This window comes from Ixodes scapularis, unplaced genomic scaffold (genome assembly GCF_016920785.2).
Source record: "Ixodes scapularis isolate PalLabHiFi unplaced genomic scaffold, ASM1692078v2 PGA_scaffold1__304_contigs__length_218370807, whole genome shotgun sequence".
Classification (NCBI taxonomy): domain Eukaryota; kingdom Metazoa; phylum Arthropoda; class Arachnida; order Ixodida; family Ixodidae; genus Ixodes; species Ixodes scapularis.
In genome coordinates this window covers 106,981,919-106,999,058 of record NW_024609846.1, presented here as the reverse complement: position 1 = coordinate 106,999,058, position 17,140 = coordinate 106,981,919, and the positions used below count along the sequence as shown (strand labels likewise).

The 17,140-nt window shown below is 50.1% G+C and overlaps 1 protein-coding gene across 1 annotated transcript in view; it reads left to right on the top strand.

Annotated features, from left to right (window-relative positions):
• LOC121047015 (sodium-dependent low-affinity dicarboxylate transporter 1-like) overlaps positions 1–13,932 on the top strand; it is a 73,526-nt gene extending 59,594 nt beyond the window's left edge. Inside the window, exons 7-8 of the mRNA XM_040501820.1 lie at positions 1,807–1,914; positions 13,602–13,932. Of these exons, the coding sequence (XP_040357754.1) occupies positions 1,807–1,914; positions 13,602–13,929 (436 nt within the window). The 3' untranslated portion in view covers positions 13,930–13,932. The remainder of the gene's footprint in view (positions 1–1,806; positions 1,915–13,601) is intronic.
• The last annotated feature ends 3,208 nt before the right edge of the window (positions 13,933–17,140 follow it).

Below are 17,140 nucleotides of genomic sequence, written 5' to 3'. Positions count from 1 at the left end.
CGTGTACGACTCGATCCCTCTGCGCACGCGGAATCACGTGCGCAAAGGGAGTCGTGTACGTGATTCAGTTGTCCTGCGGTAAAAAGTACATCGGGCAAACAGGCAGATGCCTAAATGATAGGTTACGGGAGCACAGTTTGAATCTTAATAACCACCGTGACGGTCATATTTCAGTTCATTGTCACGATTGTGGATGCAGGCCCTTGTTCAACACCTGCGCGATTCTAGCCAGACACAAGGATAAGACGCTCAGGGAAATAATAGAAGCAGACCTGATAAAACAGTCTGGAGCACAATGTGTCAGCGTTGCCTCCGTTGAGCTGTTAGACAAAGAGATAGCGTTTTTGCGAGCGACGGTGAGGCCCGGGATTGGCTGAGGTGAAGCGGTGTGAGTGTATATATGCCCCCCCCCCCCCCTATTGTTCAAAAATAAACAGTTGAAGTAGCGCTCCGTGTTGTCTGTCTTCCTTTTGTCCTCGTCTTAAGCGCCATCATGACGTCAAAAGGGATTTGGTGTCACGTGAAGTATACTTCCCCGTTAAATTTAGCGGCGTAACTAAATTGGTGTATAGGTCACCTGACGTCAATTTTCCGGCTATATTTAGCGGAGAAAGTGATATGCTGTATATGTCACGTGACGTCCATTTCTCCGCTAAATTTAGATGGGAAACTGAATTGGTGTTTAGGCCACAAGACGTCAATTTTTCCGCTAAATTTAGCGAAGAAGTGAACCGATGCATGGGTCACGAGACGTCAATTTCCCCGCATAATTTTGTGCAAAATGCACGGACGGATAGTCGGAGGGAACAAATTATGGGATTGGGGCTTCCGTTTTCGTGGTTATAAAAACATGTGTTTATTTGTTCTATCGGCTACAACTTAGTTCTTCTCACGTTTGTCATTGCCTGAAGTCCCGCTGCGGTTTCGTTACGATTCAGAAGCACCGCGGGAGTGTAACATAACAAAAGCGGGGACGGACAGTTGAACGAGCGTGTCAGCGGAGACCAGTAAGATGATCCGCTCTCTGGCCCGTACAGCAGTTATTTAGGATGGCCTCAAGTCTGGAAGTTTATGACCCCTCAAATTAGAAAGGAAATGTTGGCATTTGATAAACGTTGAAAGGTGCAGATACATTTCGTCTACAAAAGTCATATCCGTCTATAATGTCTTTGAGCTAAGCCAGACACGAAAAAAGGCATTTATATGGAGTAGCCTATAGAGAGTATTCACTGGACGCCATATTTGAGGTAACTGCTGACAGCGCATGCTCGGGAGGAGTTTCCCGTCAGCTCTCGGGCAATCACAAGGGAAGGAGGGGGGGGGAGAAATTCTCTTCTCACCGGTACTTTCCTTTGTATGTCCCAGGCCTTCCCCAGACGTCGCTATTCTCCCTCTAAAAGATTATAGAAGATTAACTTTCACTCAAAATTCGTACAAAAGCAGCTTTCCCCTCTCTCTCTTCCCCCGTGGCACGACAGCAGCAGCGAGCTCAGCTATGACCGCTAGTGAATACACCCTATACAAATTTCAGATCAGACTCACTTGAATTCTTGTGATGCATGTACCAGACATATTACAATAACCTTTCTTTCTGAACGACATGCGATTCAAACCAGCAATCGATATCTCGTAGTCTTTTTGTTGTTGCTTTTTTTTTTAAAGACCAGTATCCGTGTTGTTGTTGTGTTTTAAAGGGCGGGAGGGGGGAGCGTTGGGTTTAATGTAGAGTCTCGTTTGTACTGATTCATCTGCCTGCATGCCTGGTCCTGCAATTCTACTAGTGTAAATTTTTCTTTACTGTCGCAGGCATGCCGAAGTCCTGTCCACGTTCCTTTTCGGTCTCTGTCTTCTGCTGTGGGCGACCAGAAGGCCAGTCTTCATACATGGATGGTCTGACCTCCTGGGCCTGAACGAGTCAGTCCTTCTCTCATGACCGTTTTCCTTTAAAAAATACTCCGTTAATAAAAATTTAACAAGACGCATTTAGATAAAGTACACTAAGTCCAGACTTCTATTAAAACTAGTGCACTTAAAGTGTGTTTTAGTATTCTTTTAAAATTTGAAATATACTTTTATTATATTTTACTTCGTACTTTACCGCGGCGGTCCACCTATCTGCGAACAAAAGGCGTCCATATTGCCGCGAGCGCAGCTGACCGAAAAGACAGCGCGTCCGTGGCCTAACGGTTATCGCGCTTGCCTTTCACGTAAAAGGCCAGAGTTCGAGTCCCGGCCGCGGCTACACATTTTTGTTGACACTAGAATGTGATGTTCTGGTAAATTCGAGAACCGTCTTGTTGATTCGAGGTTAGAATGTTCTACGCGCCGAACCTTTACGCCGAATGCTCCAGAAGCACACGCGTGTACAAAGCTGCTCCGCGTGCCAAGCCGGAGTCAGTCTCGCCTTAGCGTTCGATCCTGCTGTTTTGCTGCCATCGACGCCTGCGACGCTATCCTTTTTCTGTTCTGTTATTTGGGCACAAGTTCGCCTCATTAAACATTTAGTTTCTTTAGTTATTCTTCGCCTCATCATTTGTCATTCGTGACATTTTGGTGGAGGTGCTGGGTACAGTATGCCCGTGCAGCGTTCCCCTCCAAGAGCCCGCAGTGCCAGTCCGATTCCAAACCCGGTGAGAAGACCACTCTACGCGGAACCTGAAACTCGGACCAGCCGCCGAACCAAGTTAGAGGATCCTGAATACGGTTTGCTGCTGGACAAGCCCAAGCCGAAGAAGACGACAATGGCCAACCAGGCGCAGACCCCAGCCGCTTCTGCCGTCGTATACCTGCCTGTCGCTCCCAAAACTCCGACGCCTTTCCACGGAGAAGCCCACGAGGACATCGAGGACTGGCTGCAACATTATGAACGAGTGGCCCGCCATAACGGGTGGTCAGCTGAGCACTGCTTGCAGAACGTTTACTTTTCGGTGGAAGGAACTGCGAGGCACTGGCTGGAAAACCACGAGGCTTCTTTGACGTCGTGGGAGCTGTGCAAGCAAGAACTGAAGAAGACGTTTGCCTGCCAACACCGACATGAGAGGGCAGATCTCCTGCGAACAAGAACCCAAGGCCTAAATGAGAGCATCACCAGCTTCGTCGAGGATGTTCTCCGCCTGAGTGTCCGCGCCGATCCTCAGGCTACCGAGGAGAAGAAGCTGCACCACTTGATGAGGGGTGTCAAAAGCGAGATATTCGGCGGTCTCATCCGCAATCCACCGACAACAGTCGACGAGTTCGTCACGGAGGCGACAAATATGGAACGGGCCCTGCTAGCACGCGCCAGACACTACCAACGACACCCTGGCGTAACTACTCAGGTGACATCTGGATCCGACCTGGGCACCACCCTCCCCGGCATCCGTGACATTATCCGTGATGTCGTCCTGGAGGAATTGAAAAAGCTGCTGCCCGCTGCCGCACGCCCGGCCTCGCTCTCCATCGCCGAGGTCGTGCGGGAAGAAGTTCAGAGAGCCATCCAACCAGAGGCTCCCGTCGTCGTGGCAGCCACCGAGGAGCCCACGTTGACTTACGCCGCAGTGGCCCGACGGCCACCGCCTCCTCCTCGCACCTACGTCGCGCCGCCCCGACGTCAGTCTCCTCCGCCGCAACACGACAGACACCACGACGACCCGGTGCAGTACGCCCGCCCGGAGCCTCGCGCACCCCGGAAAACCGACGTGTGGCGAACGCCCGACCGACGCCCTCTGAGCTTCCAATGCGGGGAAGCAGACCACACCTACCGCCGATACCTATACCGACGACTTGGGGTGCGCGGGTTCCACCCGAACGACCCGCGGCCCCGCTATGGTGAACGACCTCGGGAGATCGACGAGTACCTGCGACGACCTCAGTCCCCCGAGCCTGCGTCCCGCAGAGAGTTCCGATCGCCGTCGCCACGACGTCCAGCTTCGCCGATGCGCCGACCCCGACGTGAAAGCCTGTCACCCTTCGCTCCTCGCCAGGGAAACTAGGCGCGGCAACCCCTGGAGGTGGAGTTGCCGAAGACGACCGACGCCAAGATCCTCCACGAACGTCGGAGGGCCCCCACTCGAACGCTACCAGAGATCGAAACGACGCCCGGTGTCCAATAACCTAAACGTCGTCATCGACGGCCACGACGCATCAGCGCTCGTGGACACCGGGGCAGACGATTCAGTCTTGAGTGGGAGGCTCTCCCGCCGCCTTCGAAAAGTCACGACGCTGTAGGATGGACTTCAAATACCAACCGCCGGAGGGCACCTCATCACACCGGTCGGGAGATGCACTGCTCGCGTCAACATCCACGGTGAGACGTGCCCTGTCAAGTTCGTCGTTCTGCAAGACTGTTTGAGGGACGTTATCTTCGGAATGGACTTTCTCTGCAAGTATGGCGCCGTTATCGATCTCGGAGCAAACCGGCTGACGCTTCAAAAACCTGCTCCACCACAGGAGGACTCCAAAGCGACGTCATCCGCGGTACGAGTCCTCGAAAACCACGTGAACCTACCGCCGCGGTCAAGTGTTTTCGTACCCGTCGGGGTCGATGAGACTTTCTGCGGCGACGTTTTGCTCGAAGGAAGCCTCCAGTTGCTTCTAGGAAGAGGGATCGGCATCACAAGAGGCGTCGCGGAGCTGCAAGACGGACACACTGTCGCACTCGTAACGAACTTCCGACAGGAGGCCCAGCACCTCACGAAAGGCACCGCCGTGGGTCACGCCGAGGAACTCCCGGGCTCAGCCGCAATCACGGGAATATCAGAAGACCTCTCTTCGTGGCCACCCAAGACAACGGCGCCTTCGCAGTTTGACATCGACCCAACCCTGCCTACCCCACAACGACGACAACTCAGTGACCTTCTCGCCGAGTTCAATGAGTGTTTCTCCACGTCGTCAAAGGTACGCCAAACGACCGTTGCGAAACACCGAATTGTCACTGAAGACAACGCGCTTCCTGTCCATCTGTCGCCGTACCGTGTCTCTGTCAAAGAAAGCGAAGTCATACAGAAGCAGGTCCAAGAAATGCTCGATGACGATATCGTCTAGCCCTCAAGCAGTCCGTGGGCTTCACCGGTAGTCCTGGTGAAGAAGAAAGACGGGACTCTTCAGTTCTGCGTGGACTCTCGCCGACTAAATGCCGCAATCAAAAAATGAAAGCCGTTTACAACTCCCTGTAACACCGATTTGGAGCGCAGCTCTTGAGGAGAAGGGAACGGTACTGAGGGTTACCTGTTCTCGGGGCGGGGGGGGGAGGGGGGGGGGGGGAGGGAGGGGGGGGGGGGAGGGGGACCCTTCAGGAAAATTTTTCCGCTAGGTTTAACGGGAAAATTTTTTCCCCTAGACTTAGCGGGGAATTTTTTCCGCTAAATCTAGCGGGGAAATTTTTCCGCTAGATTTAGCGTGGAAGTTTTTCCGCTAAATCTAGCGGGGAAATTTTTCCGCTAGATTTAGCGCGGAATTTTTTCCGCTAGATTTAGCGGGTTAATTTTTCCGCTAGATTTAGCGGGGCATTTTTCCCGCTAGATTTAGCGGAGAAATTTTTCCGCTAAATTTAGCGGAGAAATTTTTCCGCTAGATTTAGCGGGAAAATTTTTTCGCTAGATTTTGCGGGGAATTTCTTCCGCTAAATATAGCGGGGAAAATTTTTCCGCTAGATTTAGCGGGGGAATTTTTCCGCTAGATTTAGCGGGGAATTTTTCCCGCTAGATTTTTCCACTAGATCTAGCGGAGAAATTTTTCCGCTAGATCTAGCGGGGAATTTTTTCCGCTAAATCTATCTAGATTTAGCGGAGAAATTTACCCATAATGCACCGCGCGGTTACGCCGACGGCGACGGCGACGCCGACGCCGCTCAAGCCGGAAACGGGCCCCTAAGAGCTGCGCTCTAAAAGGACGTCTACCCGCTGCCACGCATCGACGACACCCTGGACCGGCTGCGCCATGCCCGATACTTTTCGTCAACGGACCTGAAGTATGGGTACTGGCAGATCGAGGACGACGAACAGGATCGTGAGAAGACTGCCTTCGTTACGCCGGACGGAGTGTACGAATTTAAAGTGATGCCGTTCGGTCTGTGCACAGCACCGGCGACGTTCCAGCGTGCAATGGACACCGTTCTTTCCGGCTTGAAATGGCAAAGCTGCCTCGTCTATCTCAACGACGTCGTGGTATTCGCAAGCGACTTCGACGAGCACCTGGGACGTTTGCGAGCCGTACTACAGGCTATCCAGAATGCTGGACTGACACTAAAGCCGTCAAAATGTCGGTTCGCTTACGGCGAGCTCAAATTCCTGGGCCATGTCGTGAGTGCTCAGGGTGTAAGCCCTGATCCTTCCAAGACATCTGCTGTTGCAGAATTTCCCAAGCCATCAGACAAGAAAGCCGTAAGAAGATTTCTTGCACTGTGCGCTTACTACAGGCGTTTTGTTCGCGATTTTGCCAAGATTTCTGCCCCGCTCACGCATCTGACCAAGGACGACGTGAACTTCCAGTGGGGGGAGGAGCAAGAACAAGCGTTCAACGAACTGAGGGAAAGACTCCAGTCGCCCCCTATCCTCGGACACTTCGATTCATCAGCGGAAACGGAAGTTCACACGGACGCCAGCAACGCCGGACTCGGCGCGGTACTCGTCCAAAGACAAGACGGAGCAGAGAGGGTGATCGCTTACGCAAGCCGGGCACTGTCTAAGGCAGAGAAAAATTACTCGACGACCGACAAGGAATGTCTCGCTGTCATCTGGGCGTTAACCAAGTTCCGCCCGTACCTGTACGGGATCCCGTTTCGCGTTGTCACGGACCACCACGCTCTCTGTTGGCTCGCCAACCTCAAGGACCCGTCAGGACGCCTCGCTCGCTGGAGTCTGCGACTGCAAGAATTCGACGTGGCCATTGTGCATAAGTCTGGCCGCAAGCATAACGACGCCGACTGTTTGTCTAGGGCCCCAGTCGAATCTCCTCCCGAAAGCACTGACGACGACGACGACGCCCGTTTTCTCGGTGCAGTGACAGATGCCGACATGGGAGCATTTCAACGAGACGACCCGGAACTTCGCGCCGTGATCGAACACCTCGAAGGCCAAGGAAGTTCAGTTCCGCGAGTCTTGGCCCCAGACTTGTAAAGCTTCGTTCTGCGGCGAGGTGTACTCTTCAAGAAGAACTTCGGAACGAGCAACCCTGCTTGACTGCTGGTTGTTCCGGCCAGCCTGCGAGAAGAAATCTTTCAAGCATGCCACGACGACCCGACGGCTGGACACCTTGGCTACAGCCGGACGCTCGCCCGGATTCGTGACAAGTACTACTGGCCGAGACTCCCGAAAACAGTCCATCTGTACACAAGGTCGTGCCATGAGTGCCAACGACGTAAGAGGCCTCCGACGAAGCCAGCAGGACTCCTGCAGCCGATACCTGCCCCGACTAGGCCTTTCCAGCAAGTCGGAATGGATTTGATTGGGCCGTTCCCAACATCGACGCAAGGAAATCGGTGGATTATCGTCGCGACCGATTATCTTACACGATACGCCGAGACGAAAGCCCTGCCATCGGGAACAGCCGTGGAAGTCGCTAAATTTTTCGTCGAGTCCAATCTCCCTCGACACGGCGCACCTGAAGAGCTGATTACAGATCGCGGGTCATCCTTGATGGCACAGCTGAGTCAAGAAGTTCTTCGGCTCAGTCATACCAGACATCGACGAACAACCGCTTATCATCCGCAGACCAACGGGCTAACGGAGCGGCTCAACAAGACGATCGCCGACATGATTTCCATGTACGTCGACGTAGAGCACAAGACATGGGCCGAGCTGTTGCCGTACGTCACGTTTGCGTACAACACAGCGGTTCAAGAAACCACGGGAATGAAACCGTTCCAACTGGTGCACGGCCATACGGTTACCACGATGCTCGACGCCATGCTGCCTCACGTGCCAACCGGTGATGGCAACGACGGCGCCCAACTGATCTCCCAGCGCGCGGAGGAAGCTCATCAACTGGCAAGAGTCAAGATTCAAGACCAACAGCGAGTCGACGCACGCCGGTATAACCTTCGTCGCCGGGACATCCACTTTCAACCCGGAGACCGGGTATGGGTTTGGACACCAATACGGCGCCGCGCACTCAGCGAGAAGCTCCTGAAACGCTACTTCGGACCCTACAAGATCATCTGACGCCTCGGCGATCTGAACTACGAAGTCCTTCCCGACGGAACACGCCCATCCGCAAGACGTCAGCCGCGACCCGAGGTGGCGCACGTCGTCCGGCTGAAGCCGTATTACGAACGATAGAACTTGCCACTCTTGTCGACGAGTGAACTGTGAACTGCGGCTCGCGATTCTGCTGTCCTTTTGTTGTGGATTTTTTTTTTTTTTTATTATTGTGTTATGCAGCATCGGGACGATGCACTTCTTTTTTAAAGACGGGGATAATGCCACGAGCGCAGCTGGCCGAAAAGACAGCGCGCCCGTGGCCTAAGGGTTATCGCGCTTGCCTTTCACGTAGAAGGCCGGGGTTCGAGTCCCGGCCGCGGTTACACATTTTTGTTGACACTAGGTTCTGGTAAATTCGAGAACCGTCTTGTTGATTCGAGGTTAGAATGTTCTACGCGCCGAACCTTTACGCCGAATGCTCCAGAAGCACACGCGTTTACAAAAGCTGTTCCGCGTGCCAAGCCGGAGTCAGTCTCGCCTTAGCGTTCGATCCTGCTGTTTTGCTGCCATCGACTTCTGTGACGCTATCCTTTTTCTGTTCTGTTATTTGGGCACAAGTTCGCCTCATTAAACGTTTAGTTTCTTTCGTTATTCTTCGCCTCATCATTTGTCATTCGTGACAATATACTAAGTAAACACATTCAATACACTATTTGTATACTAAACAATATAGTTTTAATATAATTGGTATAGTGTTTCATAGAGCGAAATAGCGGCTTTTAAAGGGGCACTGAAGTAATTTTTTTTAAAAAAGGTCGTTTTTGATCTTATATTGTTTTAAATGTGTTAGTTCCCCCATATACCAAGTCCTATATTAAAAAAAAAAAACGCCTATGCATCTTAAGGCAAGGGAAATACATGTCGACTCTCTTCTCTCGCGGACTACATTGTGCGGACCAATGAAAGCCCTACAATACGCGCAGATTTCGAATGATTTTAGTATAACTCGTTTCAAAGGAAGTCTGATAGGTACACATTCAGATAAGACTCCTCTTTTTCTACGTGGGCGACGCCATCGCTTGCAACTCGTTGATAAGAGCCCTTCGTCGACCAATTCACTTGGAAGAAAATTCTTCCCAAAAGGGGCGTGTCGCGATCTTTGAACACGCTTTTAACGATGAAATAAACTACGCACGGTTGCGGTTTCGGGTTGGTTGGGATGCTTAGAGTGTCTAGATTTAGTTGTCACCACCGATCTCAGAATTGACTTGAGTGCCCCTTTAATGTATTATTTTTTATCATGACCTAGATCGAGAAGTGGTGTTTTATTTTTCCTTGTTTTTGTGAGAGACACCAGGCCTTAGTGAAATCCCCCAGATTTTAGTTTAAAGGGACAATTAAAAAAAAAAAGTTGGCAATGGAGAACAGGACGATCCTTTTCCAACTGGGACGATTATCTCACTTGAGAGTTTTAGCAATAGCCGATAGAGATAGCCGATACTCCGACGCCGTCTTTGTGCATGCCTCGTATATAGTTCTCGGGTATCGTTATCGGGGGTATCACAGGTATCGAAACGGTCTGCTAAAACTTTCTATTTAGACGTCATCGATACTTTTCTGTTGCGTCTATGGTTTCGAAGCGATAATTCAGTGCGGTAATTCTGTCTACTTTCTATTTCTGTTTTCCCACTAGCTCTCGCGAACTCATCTAAGAAAATTACGAAAAAAAATTTTTTTTTTATAATTTTTGTTTTGATGAGGGGCATGATCCTCCGTTTGTGGAGAACACGTAGCTGAGGAATATATAAAACTCTCCTCCACAGAAGTGTTTTTTTTTTTCTTTTTTTATAAAACCAGCGCATGCAGACAAAAACTAGCTGCCCCATTGCTTTATGTACTTTATTCTGGACGCAGCAGAATAAAGCTAAGAAACCGTTTGTGATAATTTTTGCTGGAATTTTTTAGTCTTACCGATTTGATTTAAATAACTAAAAACAATATCGCCTTCATAATTTACACCAAAAACGTCTGAACCTTGAGGAAAACGGGAAGTATTAGAAGCGATTTATTTGAAGGTAACACGCGATTGTCGACCCCTCCGTACCGGCAGCGTCATTAAGCTGCTGCCAAGGTGGCATGCGAGTTTTTACGAACCAAGCGTGTCAAGATGCGAGGCGCGGAAGCCGCCACGGCTGCCGCTTATAGCCGATTCACACGACGGACCGACCTTCGTCCGCCAACGGCCGGGCTGATAAAGTCGAGCGCCTTTTCACTCGCGGAGTTTCAGCGAGAGACTGACTTGAAAGTCGTTTAGTCTGGAAACGGTACAGTGTTTTTCGGCCTAGGTTTACGCCGGAGCGGCGGTGAGGATCAGGAAAAGCCTGAGGTACTGGAGGAACAGGGGGGACGACCAGAGCGCGGCGGGAGAACACTCGCTCGGCGGTGGAGGTGACGAACACGAGATAGGAATTATGGTGGCAGGACACGGCAACGGGAAGCGGAACGCACGGTGGAACGTGCTCGAGTCGCACAACAGCAGACGCAGACGGAAGAGGCACCGAAAGGGGAAGTGGGAGAGGTGACCGCTGACTAGATCCAGAATCCAAAGTTTCTTTGATCATCCGATACAAAAGGGAAGCGTACGTTGATTTCTCATTTGAACAACGTTGCCACGGTGCGGTGTTAGAGTTTCGCGGCATTTTGCGGTGGCAAGCAGGTTTAGTGTTTATTGTTTAGTTCATTGTACCTCAAAGGCATTTTAAATGAAACGCATTGTATGAGGGGGTATTCGGTTTGTCCTCGCTGGCGTCTGCTCCCTCCTGTGGATGAGCTTGGGAGACGGGCGAACCGCGGACTAGTCGTCACTTGATCAATCCGTCCGCGGATCAGTCCGTAGTCTAAATCGGCTATTAGTGACGCTGCCAGAACGAAGCGGTTGACGATCGCGTGCTCACCTTCATACACTCTCAGAAAAAAAGGTGTATTATTACACCCCTTGTCCCATATAATACACCCCAAAACTTCAATTCGACGTACAGCTCCCCGTAATCGAACAGGCGGCCCCAAAGTTTTCGAGGGGCTTGATAGCCGTGTGGTACAACTTATTAAGATAGCTGATGTCCATATTATTGACTACAAAAAAGATTATCGGAGTTTTCTTGGCCGTACTGCAAAAGCTCCGTGTTTTCTTTCTTTGGTCTTTGATACGTACTTTAGCAATTTAATAAATTATATCGCACCGTTATCAAGCCCCTGGTAAAATTTGGTGCCGTCTGTTCGACTATAGGGCGCTGTACGTCAAAATGAAGTTTTGGGGTGTATTATATGGGACAAAAGGGTGTATGGTGATACCCTTTTTTTTTTAGAGTGTACGCATTGCGACTACACCCAACTGTGTAAGAATAATACGTTTGTATTCAGTGTATATCTGGATTGGTCTTTTGGGTGACGTTTATATTTCGAAGTGCGGAAAATTAAGCGGGTGGATCATTCTTTAAACGGAATTCTCATAGGGTACTTAGTATATAGACGATTGCAAACAGGGCATCTGGCGGCCACCATGCTGCTCTTCGTCTGAGCAAGCACGTGCACTTCCGGGTTTGCGAAGGCTATCTTGACGTGCATGCTGCACGTGCTTGCATGCAGGGGGCGCCAGACGCGGTCAATGCTAGGAGGCGATGGGACCAAGCAAGCAGCGTCAAAAGCACAATTCACTGGGCATTTTCTGTTTATCATTGGTTCAGCGATGATGAAACACGTACAGAAACATGAGAAACAACATGATGGTACGCTTTTGACGCTGTTTGATTGGTTCCGTCAGCTAGCAGCGTAGACTGCGTATGGACTTTAGGTGAAGGTGAGTATCGAAACTCATATAAAAACTGATCACAAAAAAAGAAGCCACGGACTCATTTTTTACGGGGCTTGCTCAAAGTGCTCGTTTTCAGAAAAACGTAAAGCTCCACAGTTATACCGCCTTCATTTTTTTATTAAGTTTTATTCGATTCAATTGAGCATAGGTTGAATGCTATTAGTTAAATATTTGAGCAACGATAAATTTCGCTTTGGCTTCAGCATAATTATAAAGGGAAAAAATATACAATCCTGAAATTAAGAAGTCAAACTAAATTTACAGAAAAATGTATTCTTTTGAAAACCAGTTTTAACGAAGTCGACTGGAATCTGAAGTTATTTCGCTACATCCGCTTCTTCGTTATATCTAGACTCGATAAAGGTAACACACAAAAACGACAAAAAAAGAAAAAAAGATAACATAAAGAGTCACGGGCACATGTTCATCGTGCCTGCAGAAAGCGGTCGAGGCTTCCCTGCACGCGATCTCTGCTAGATCGTAGCCACTTCTGGCCAACTGCGAGAAGCTCTGATCGAAGCGAACTCCTGCAAGCTACCTACGGACCGCGTCCAGAGCCCTATTGAAAGCTGCGACGGCCGGTACGGAGGACGCCGGCGGCGGACGGCATTCTTTACGTTGACGCGCACTTCATCGAGGATGGCGGCACGCTTGTTTCAAGAAGATTGCCTTCGTCTATCCGTCAAGGTGCCGACGGTGCCGGGACTCGCCATAGTTGAGTGGCGATCAGTCGCCGAATCGGTAGAGTGACCACACCGACTAGCGACGCCGACACAGAACACGAAGCAGACAAAGCGCGCAAGGCACCGAGTTCGGGCTAAAGTTCGAGCTTCGTCGTTATAAAGTGTCTAGAAATAAGGAAGAGGGACACCGCTCAATTGGGGTCACGTGGTTTGTAGGCCGCGTTTGCAAAACGAGCTGTAGCCTGCAAGGAGTCAAAGGCGCTCACCGTCTGCAAACGTGTCCGCTTCTCCGCTCGGTTTCCTCGCCACGCTGGCCACGAGAGAACCGAATGCAGATGCACTTGAGAAGATCTGCCAGGAAACGTCCGCCATTAAATCTAGGTTCTTCCCGTCGTCTCTATTAAAACGTCATGGGTACGTTGTCGCTGGTGCTCCGAACGACCCTATCGACACGCCACGTCTCCGCGTTCTCCGCGTGCGATGCTGAAACCCGCTTCCCAGATAAGGAGCGGCAATCTGCGACTCGATAAACTTTCAGAATTATTTTTTTATTATGATCAGAGAATTTTGCTTCGCCATATTCACGGGAGCCGCTCAATTCTTTTTTTCACTAAAAGCACAAATACATTGAAAAAGTGCTAAAGGAAATGGGAAATCGTGATCGCTTCGCTAGAGCCGCTACTTCGCTATAACTGACTTCGTTATAAACGGTCGCGACAGGTTTCACGGTACAGGAAGCCACGTGTTTTCCCTTCACTTATTATTTCCTCCGTGCAAGCAAATACCATATTTTTATTTTATTTTTATTGAACAGGCGTCTCCGAGCTAATTGCTGACGCACCTTTCCAGGCATGTTTTGAGTATCCCTTTTAGCTTGGAGCCAGTAACTTGTACGGTGCAATGAGAGTATGAAACTGCACGGCCATCCAGGAACTACGTGACCGACTCATCCGTGGGTTTCTTGATCACCTTCATCGCCTTCATGATGCCCGCGAAGGGATACAACTTCTCGCTGGAGCACAGGCTCATGGAGTGGAAGTTCATACATAAGAACATGCCCTGGGCGATCATCTTCATCGTCGGCGGAGGCTCCACACTCACCGAAATCGTGAGGGTGAGTTTCTTCCTCATGACGGACGCTACGAACCATCGCAACATATCCAGCGCTGAGAACGTATCACGTGACGACGTTCCCTGTGCATTGCTCCGCCCCTCCCGGAGGCCCGAAGGTCACGTGATCGGCTTCGATGGCTCTTAGCGTCTTCCGTGGCCCACTGTAAGGTGAAACGGAGTGTAAGACAGTCAAGTCTGTCACCCTTGAGCAATGAGCTACGATACCTCTATATTAAAGGGATACTGAAGCGAAACTTGAAATACACCTATTATGGTCAGAAATAGGTTCAATATGATCAATGATATTCATAAATCATAATCGCGCGTTTGTATTTTGAACGGATGGCTATATTTTTCACCCTAATGGGTCCGATTGGGCGCGCGCTCAAAAATCGGCCATCGGAGAGCGCGATGCGTCTTGGGATATTGGGCGCATTCGTGACGTCACTTGTGCCAGTCGGGAAAGGCTACGGCGTGAATGTTGTGGTTACGAGCGTTGCCACTTGGTGGCGCGTCGACGATTTACGACCTGTGACAACGTGGCCGTTTGAGATGTGCAAGCGCTGCACGCACGCTGCACCACGGGACCACGGCAAGTCGGCAACCACGGCAGCACTGACAAAAACCAGCTCTGAGGCCGGATTCTCAAAGCGAATTCACGACGAAAAAGGTGCGTACGACAAATTTGAGAGAAAACCCGTGCTCTCGAAACGAAATTGTCGTAACCTTTGCACAGGTTACGACAGAATCCTACGACAGCTCCGAAGCTGTCTTACGCACTTTTTACGATCAAATCAACAAGGCCGACAGCGTCGCTCAGTTACTTGGTATCGGCCACCAACGGACATTTATTTTTCTTCGTGCTCTTCTCGTGCGTCCCGACTTCAACCAGCAAGAAAAAAAGGAAGGAGTACTCAAAACAGACCACGACGATGAAGAACGCAGGATCCACAAACACACGAGAAGAGCTACAACAGCCACGATTCTGCCGACCGAACGAGCTCGGCAGAATATAGTAGGCCTAGCAGCAACATCGACTCGGCGCACCGTTGCTCCGGCGGTCCTTGGCCAAGACCGTCTGTCCATGACCGGCTGGCCTGCTGAATGGAATATGCCCGCTCGACCCTTGTGGACCCTTACCGGATGAGTAGTTTGATCCCTGAACTAAATTTCAGAGGTCAATATTTTCCCCTTGTCATCTCGATCTCCTTGTTTTCCGAGACAGCGGTGACGAACGCTGTCGTCGAAAAGGGACTCTCATTGATTCTATCTCCTTGTTTTGTGTGATATAGAGCTCAAATAAACGCCATACGGATTACCTTGGCAACTCGGTATGTACACTCTGTTATTAGTATGCCATTTTTATTCTGACTCGACGCTACGTCAGTGTCGAGCTATAGCAGTTTGTGGGAGCTACGCGATGTCGGTCTAACCTTTCTTTGCCGAGTGTCATGTCAGTATCGAGTTGCAATCGTAAAAGATCGGTCCAGAAGCGCTTACCGAAACGCGGTCTAACAGAGCGAATCCAGCACTTCGATCAAACGCGCGTGTCCTGAAGCAATGGTGAGGGTGCAGGCTAGCTGGTGTCCGCTCCGAGTGTGAACAGGTATTTGGCATTTGCGTGGCTCTTGCTGACACCCTCGTAGTTCAAACATATCCTTTTTAACGTCGGCTTGCAGCTCGCGACTCGCAGCAACTAATACAGGCCGTGCCAGAAGCATGCTCGGGCCGTGTCGTGCAAAGAGCCGCAACGAGAACGAGCTCACTGTGGCCAACTACGCTTTGGTTTTCTCCGCCAAGGCTTTGCAAACGCGTTCAGGCCCAGGCGAATTCTGCCGGCACGCCGTATTGCCGCAGAACGGCGCTGCTATTTTGGCACAAGTGATGTCACGAGAACTTCCCCCCATCCACCAGATGAGAATTTGAAATCGTTTAATTATGTTTAAAATTAGTTCTCCTGTGTTTTACAGCGCAATATTTATATTTCCGATGTGGTGCCTGTCCCTAGCCCATATTTATGCAACAAGATCGGCGCTAAAATTTCGTTTCACTACCCCTTTAAAAACTCTATTTGTCAGCTTAAGGTCACCAGAAGAAGTGCTGACTAAAAGTCAAGGCTGAGTTTGAAACGGTACCAAAGCCAGCTTCCCTTTCATCTCTCCAAATATATCAGCACGATAAAAATCCTGAATTAGACGTCGAAACGTCCATGTTCCAGTGTACGTTTATTGCAACATATTTAAAATGTCTTCCTGCAGAAATCGTGACTCTGAATGGTTCCAAACCGTTCTTATGGTCTGTCTTTAATAGGCTCATGTACCCAATGCCTCCGAGGGATAAGGATACACGGTTTATTTCCGAAACAAGTACAAAGGTGAACCAGAACAGGCGAGGTCACGCATATAAAATACTTCTAAATTACCATGTTTAGCGCGTGCCCTCAATCTGTAGACTAAAACTAAGTAACATAATTGGTTAAAAAAAATGCCGGGTAATATTTACATTAACAGTGTAACCTAAGAACGTGAGAAGGAAAATCACGGATTTCATATTCTCAATTGATCAATGCTCGTAACAAATTGACCTGGCAAATACTGTATCTCTGCCCAGTGTTGAACATTGCACGCTCGTTTTGTATGCCACGAATTAACTAATGCCACGTTTTAATGCCACGAATTAAGCGAACAAATGATGACACCAAACTCTCGACAGCTACCGCCACCTATAAGCGGCCACGAACTAATTAATGCCACGTTTTAATGCCACAAATTAAGCGAACAAATGATGACACCAAACTCTCGACGCCTACCGCCACCTATAAGCGACGGCGGCAACCAGACAACCGGCTTGCCGGTTGCCTTGTTGCCGCCGTCGCTCATAGATGGCGGCAACCTTCCCAGGCTTTCCACTCTGGTTTGCCGACTTGCGGCCGGCCATTACTTCATTGCCACCATAGTACAGCTTCGCCGGTCTTCCTTCTTCACAAAACAAAAAAGAAAGGCTAAAAGATTTTTTTGTTTGTTTCTTTGGATAAGAGTGGCTCGTTAGCCAGGGTTGACATGGAATTCGGGTAGGGAGTTATGTTCGCCTCATTATGTTAGCCTCACAAAGCGAACCGCCACAGTGTCAGGAGCCTCCTTCTTGGGTGTCTTAGGTCAATGTTACCAGATTGCCTCTGTTGTGGAACTCCCGCGGACGGGGATACCCCCTCACTCCGTTCATTCAGCCTCCCGTAGGGACCTTATAACCGTGCCACACGGGCAACTCGAATGCCGTTTAGGACGAATGACATTTGTGTGATCGACAAATCAGCTTGCAATCTGTCGCGCGTGAAATGCGCAACGCCCGGAGGGGCG